General features: G+C 59.0%; 1 protein-coding gene and 1 long non-coding RNA gene across 6 annotated transcripts in view; one reads left to right on the top strand and one right to left on the bottom strand.

Moving 5' to 3' along the window:
• Positions 1–618: 618 nt before the first annotated feature.
• LOC118886303 lies at positions 619–2,579 on the bottom strand. The gene is made up of 2 exons (XR_005017708.1): positions 2,491–2,579; positions 619–1,858 (listed from the first exon to the last, which is right to left on the bottom strand). It is a non-coding gene; the product is annotated as an uncharacterized LOC118886303 (long non-coding RNA).
• Positions 2,580–2,856: 277 nt separating this feature from the next.
• Positions 2,857–6,000, top strand: part of HNF1B (HNF1 homeobox B) — a 53,957-nt gene continuing 50,813 nt past the window's right edge. For 2 of the 5 annotated variants that reach the window (XM_036835841.1, XM_036835840.1), the window contains exon 1: positions 3,054–3,397. In XM_036835841.1, coding sequence (XP_036691736.1) covers positions 3,054–3,397 — 344 coding nt within the window. Of the gene's footprint in view, positions 3,398–6,000 lie in introns of all 5 variants that reach the window. The other 3 variants (XM_036835842.1, XM_036835839.1, XM_036835843.1) reach the window with 3 other exon arrangements.

The raw sequence follows: 6,000 nt of genomic DNA, 5'->3' as shown, positions 1-6,000 counted from the left end.
CTTTCATCCTAAAGCCCTGCTCAAAAGTCTTGAGCCCCAATCTCAACCCTTCCATTAACTTATTACAGTAGCTCCAAGCCACCTCCTTAAAGTGTCCTATGTCTTCTTTTCCCATTTCTTTAAAATGGGGCTACTATATCAGCCCGTCACTACTTTATCTTGTGTGAAGCATAAACAAGGGTTTTTCAGCTGTACTCTGGCTTCCTCTGTTTGGGGGAAGCTTAACCAAAGGGTTTTATGCGATAACTCATTTGGTTAGCATTTGTGACCCACATCCTTGAAAAGAAAAGTGGGATACTTACACTTTTCTTTTTAAATTTCCATATGAAGGGGTAGATATTGGATCTGCTCACAGATCCATAGTTGCAGTTACTTGGTTGGTGAGCACTCATATTGCATCAGGTGGTATATACAAGGTAGATCTGGACAGGAGAGTTACAGGAAGTTGCTGGATATTAATAGCCAGATTACCTGGACACGCATAGGAAGTTTCCCTGTACTCTGTGCAACTTCCTGTACATTCCCATAGTTGGCTTGGGGTAGGGGGAAGAATGGGTTTTCTGACACCTGAATTTTGAGAGGTAAGGAAGCTTGAGAGTCAGACGGGGAACACAGCAGTTGGAACTACAAATCAAAGCTTTGTTGGTAAAAGGGAAGTGATGGCTGGTTTTTTAATGGGTTTTCCAGCTAAACACAGAAACTGATCTTCATTACACTTGACTGCTTCTATCCTGATAGTAAGTGAGAGACAGAGAAAAAGCGATTGTTCTCCAGGGACATTTACTCTGAACACTTCATTATCCCCGTTGAGGGGAGCTGGGTAGGCAGAAAATGTTCTCCCATTGGGCTGAATTGTGAGGGCCAAGGATCTGCCGTATGTCACAACAAACTAGAAGACAATAAGGTGAAATGAAGAGCCCTCGTTTCTATGAACTTATTACCCCTCTCTCCGGGAAAGACACTGAGACGGTGTAAAGGTACCCCAGAGCTCTGTGCATACAACCACCCCTTTCTCATGGGTCGCCCAGGCGTGTGGAGCAGACCCTGTATTTAAAAGAGGCAGCCTAGCTCCTTAGCAGCCTGACTTGGATCAGCCACATCTGGAGTTTCAGCCCTCATACACCTGGGAGATTTGATCCTGAAACAAGCAGACAGGACTGCAGACCCTCCCCACCCCACCCGTGCTGAAATTCCCCCCTTCCTCCTAATTGTCTTTTAAAGGTGGGAAGGGAGGAGAATTTGCTTAGAAGCTCCTTTGCAAATTGCCTGCTCATTCTGAATCTCCCGGTCCCTCCAACCCCAGCACTGGATCTGCCTGATTCTGAGAATCCTAAACCTCCAGAGGGGCTAGATTTTACTGCTAGGAACTGGCTTCCTACCTTCCCGGAAGGAAAAGTGTGAACACTATTGTTAGACCACAGGGTTTCACAGGTGGTCTCATTCATTGTGTACAATGCCCCATCCCCTGCACTTTAGGTTTCGATATTTCACAGATGATGAACCTGAGGCTTAGAGAGGGGAAGGGGGTGTTCTCTGCCCCAGGAACTATGGGACTGTGAGCGATGGATCCTAAAAAGCCCCTGTTCTTCTGCAGGTCCGGTCCAGCCTGTAGGTCTGGGTGCGACTCCTGCATCCTTCCTTCCCCTGGGCGCCTCAGGGAGAGGCAGGTGAAACTCCGATAGCGCTGAAAGGTTCCCGGCTTCCTTCCTGGACCAGGCCGGCGTGGAAAAATACTTCTTTCCCCCAGCGGCTTACTCCGCGCCTTCCCAACTTGGCGTGGGAGACGCCTGCCAGGGCCACCTTGACCTCGCCTCTGCAGAGCGCCGCCCCTGGCCCCGGGAACCGCTGTGTCCTGGAGCTGCGAATAAACCAGAAATCAGTGGGCCCAGAGAACATGCAGCTCCAACTGTCCATCCAGCTGCAGGCCAAGCTTTGCTTTCACTGCCAGAAAGGAAGGCCCAGCAATCCTAGTTTTGCCCCGAAAGCGGAGGCGCTTTGATAGTCCTGGTTTAAACCGGGGAACCCAGTGGCCCAGGCGTCCAGCTTTCCACGGCTCGGCCAGTCTGGGTGCTGGTGCAGCCCCGCTTATGGGGGAGCTCAACTTCGGCTACTCCCTCTGGTCATAAATTAGTCGGTGCCTCCTCCCAAGTGTTCTCCGGGCCTCCTTCCCGCTTTCCTACGCTCTCGGGCCGGCAGTTCTGCAAATCCAAACCGCTAGACCCAGCTGGTGAGGGCCTGGGGTCCGCAGAGCGGTAGCTCAGGTAGAAGTAAATGGGACCCCCGCCCCCGCAACCCACACTCACCTCACCTAATACGCCCCATTTCCCCCAGGTCTCCGCGTCCATTCCCCTGCGGTCAGTTTATCCTCCGCCCGCCTGGCTCTCCCGGCCCATCGCCTGCGTCGGTTGGGACGCGTCGGAGGGTCTCTGCTCTTCGCATCCCCCTCCATCTCCTTCTTCCAAGAGCACCCCAGCTTCCTCCAGCTCTCACCTGAACCCCCGAAGCGCAGTTTCTTCTTCTCTCCGGACTAAAGCCGGACCCGCAGCCGGTGGAAAAGTCCCGGAGCCTTCCACACTAGGCTGCAAGCTACTTGTTTAACAAGTCCAAAGGTCAGCTAAAGTTTGGCTGATAAACAGAACCAGGACAAGAATCTCTTCAGCCCCCTGGCGTGAGTACAATGGACCCTGGCAGCCCCGCTCCCGGCCCGGGTCTCCTGCTCTCCCCGTCTGCCCCTCACGCTCTCCCTCTCTCGGTTTTCCCCCCTCCCCACGATCATTTGCATCTGGCCGAAAGCCGGGCCCTCCCCACTAATTTGCATATCTTATATGGCCTAATGGTGGCGATCATGGCAAGTTAGAAGTTTTCTGACTCCTCTCGGAGGAGACTCCGGACCCCGGGGAGTAACAGGTGTTTGGAGGCTGAAGGGTGGGGGGGTTCCTGGACTTGGGGTTCGCTTGTGAAACTCCCCTCCACCCTCCTCTCTCGCACCCACCCACCCCCTCACCCCCTCACCCCCTCACCCCCTCACCCCCTTCTTTTTCTGTCCTTGGAAAATGGTGTCCAAGCTCACGTCGCTCCAGCAAGAACTCCTGAGCGCCCTGCTGAGCTCCGGGGTCACCAAGGAGGTGCTGGTCCAGGCCTTGGAGGAGTTGCTGCCATCCCCGAGTTTCGGGGTGAAGCTGGAGACGCTGCCCCTGTCCCCTGGGAGCGGGGCCGAGCCGGACACCAAGCCGGTCTTCCATACTCTCACGAACGGCCACGCCAAGGGCCGTCTGTCCGGGGACGAGGGCTCCGAGGACGGGGACGACTATGACACCCCTCCCATCCTCAAGGAGCTGCAAGCCCTCAACACCGAGGAGGCGGCGGAGCAGCGGGCGGAGGTGGACCGGATGCTCAGGTAGGCGCGGGCCGAGGTGCGGAGTGTGCGCCCGAGCCCCTTGAGCCCCCGGCCCAGCGCCTGAGCGACACTGCGCGCGACCGTTCTTGCCAAGCCTGGTTCCCACCAGAGAAGTCCCCCGGGGGGCACTCCGCTTCTCTCCCAACACCTGGACCCCTCCAAGTCCCTCAACTGGACGGCCCGAGCCCCGAGGCTTCGGGAACGCCTGCCCAGGCCAGCGCCCGGGATCCGCGGGGCCCTCCCGGCCGGGCTGGAGCTCGGCCTGGGAGAACCCGAGCTGCGGGGCCCTTTGCCCGGAGGTTTGCCCACGCGGCGGAAGGTGCGAGTGGGCGCAGTGAAACCGCTGAGATTCCCAGGAGACCAGGCTCGGGCCCGCATCAGCCCCAGGCCAAGCCTTTCTCCGAGGTAACGCCTCCGCGGTCCGGGGAAACGCACCCGGCCTGGGGCACGGCGTCCTGCCGCTCTTAGCAGAGGGACAGGCGGCACCCGGGACGGGATCTGGGGCGCGACTTCTCTGGAGTGCACTCCCATTTGCAGCGCCCGTGCGAGACCCCAGGGTTATCCGGAATCCCCAAAGCCCGTTTAGATTCGCGAAAGGAAATGTTTGCACGTTGTCAGGTTAGGGTGGATCCTCAAGCGGCAGAAGAAACCACGTCACTAAGCAAGCGAGGGGAAAATGCGGCCAAGACCCCAGTTCGCAGCGGATTTGGTGGGAGAAAGGAGGGCGTTTCCGGATCTCGCCGCCGACACCCCGGCGTCCCTGGGGAATCCAGGCAGGCTGGCGGGAGGTCTATCTCCCGGCCCCGGGTCGTTTGCTAAAACTTCCCGAGCGGCCCAGGGCTTTGACAGCTGGTTACTAATTATCCAAGGAGCCGAGCGGTCCCCTTAGACCGCACGTCGCTCCCGGCCACTCTGCTTTAGGACCAAGCCCCTCGCTTGGCCTCGGACCCTTCAGAGCCGCGGTCTCTAGGCAGGGCCAGGACCAAAGTCACGCCGGGGACTCGGGCAGCCTCGGTCACCCGCCTGCAGTGGCAGTTTGGGATGGGATATGACCTTGCATTTGAATTTGCTACCTGGGGACCCGGCGGCTAACTCTCTAGCAAAACAGTCAGGGGAATTTCTAGATTTTTTTTTACTTCCCGAAAGTATGTTGCTACAGTTCTGAGGTTTGAGGTTCTTCCCTCGCGGTTTCGCCCGTGGCGGCGGTTTCTCCCCAGCCGGGGTTAGGGTGCAGGAAGGTGAGAGGGGTCTGAAGAGGAGCGGCTGGGGCGCCAGGGCGGCCCGGAGGTTGACCCGGGCCCAGCGCACCGACCGATCTCCCGCCGCCCGCCGGCGGGCCCCCCCCCCAACCCTGGGACCTAGGCCCATATGCCTGGCCGCAGGCGGCCCGCCTTCCGGTTGGGATTTGGAAGGACCTGGGAAGCCCGAGGCGACCTGGGGCGCCCCTCGGCACCCAGCCCCGCGCCGGGCCGGACGCGGCAGAGATGTAATATAAACTGCAGCACGTGGAGTTCGGGTGTTATTAATTTATTTCTATAAATCATCAACAGAAAGATACACAAAAAGTCGTGATTAGGTTGAACGGAGAGGCGGGTTATTCATTGGTGAAGTTGTAAACGCGGCGGCTTCGAGGGGGGAAGGAAAAGCAGAACGCGGACGCGGGGCTGCTCGCCGCTGCCCGCGCACACGCACCGCGCTGCCGGGCCCTCCCAGCCGAGCCCCCGCGCCGCCCGGAGACCCGGCGCCGGACCCGGGCTGCCCCAGGGCCGCCGATGCCGCAGGCCCGGCAGGCAGAGAGCCAGGCCCGGCCCGGAGCCCCGGACCTCAGCGCTCTTCGCTGAGCAGAGCCCCCGGCTCCAGGGGGCGGGGAGCGAGGCTAGGGGGCGCGAGACCCCCGCTGGGGCGGGTGGACGCAGGACAGACCCCAAGGTTTCGCTCCCTTTCCCCAGCGGTTGCTGCCTTCCCTCCCCCGACTTCGGGAGTGGTCGGACTTGATTAAAGTAATTTTTCAAGAAATCGCTAGCGGTCCCCAGGTCACTGCACAGTCGGCTGCTGACCGCCAGACGCACGCACTCCCTTTTTGGCCCACCTCGCTCCCCTAAGGCGGAAAGAAAAGAACAGGGCAAGTCACTCTGGGGAGCGCCCGGCCGCTCTTTCCATCTCCTGGAAGAGAAAGGCGAGAAAAGCAGGCCGGGGGCTGCGCGCTGCCGGGTCCCCGGCCCCAGGTCTAGGCTGGCGCGCGGTGGAAAGTTGGGAAGTTGGTTGCTCCCAAGAGGCCGGGCTTGAGGCTTCTTAAAGAAGAATCACGGCGATCTGAGACGGGGTCCAGGGCCTCTCTGCTTGTGGGCGGCCGAGGCATTGTTTGGAAAGGAGCGTGCTGGGCTGGCCAGGCGGGCGCCGAGGTCGGGCGCTTGACACCTGCGTCCTGAGCACAATGCCCGGGCGCGCTTCTCCCGTTCTGTGTGTTTATCGGGGTTGGGAACCCCTGATCACGGGCTGTATTTTCAAATTTCAAAACGTAACCGACTCTCGGGGCTCTTGCCGGTGAATGCATGAGAATTCTGTGGTCAGAGCTGTAAAGGTGTAACTACGCCATCTTATCC

Source organism: Balaenoptera musculus, chromosome 20 (assembly GCF_009873245.2).
Source record: "Balaenoptera musculus isolate JJ_BM4_2016_0621 chromosome 20, mBalMus1.pri.v3, whole genome shotgun sequence".
Taxonomy (NCBI): Eukaryota; Metazoa; Chordata; class Mammalia; order Artiodactyla; family Balaenopteridae; genus Balaenoptera; species Balaenoptera musculus.
The sequence above is the reverse complement of the archived record's forward strand: the minus strand, read 5'-3'. Positions and strand labels throughout refer to the sequence as shown.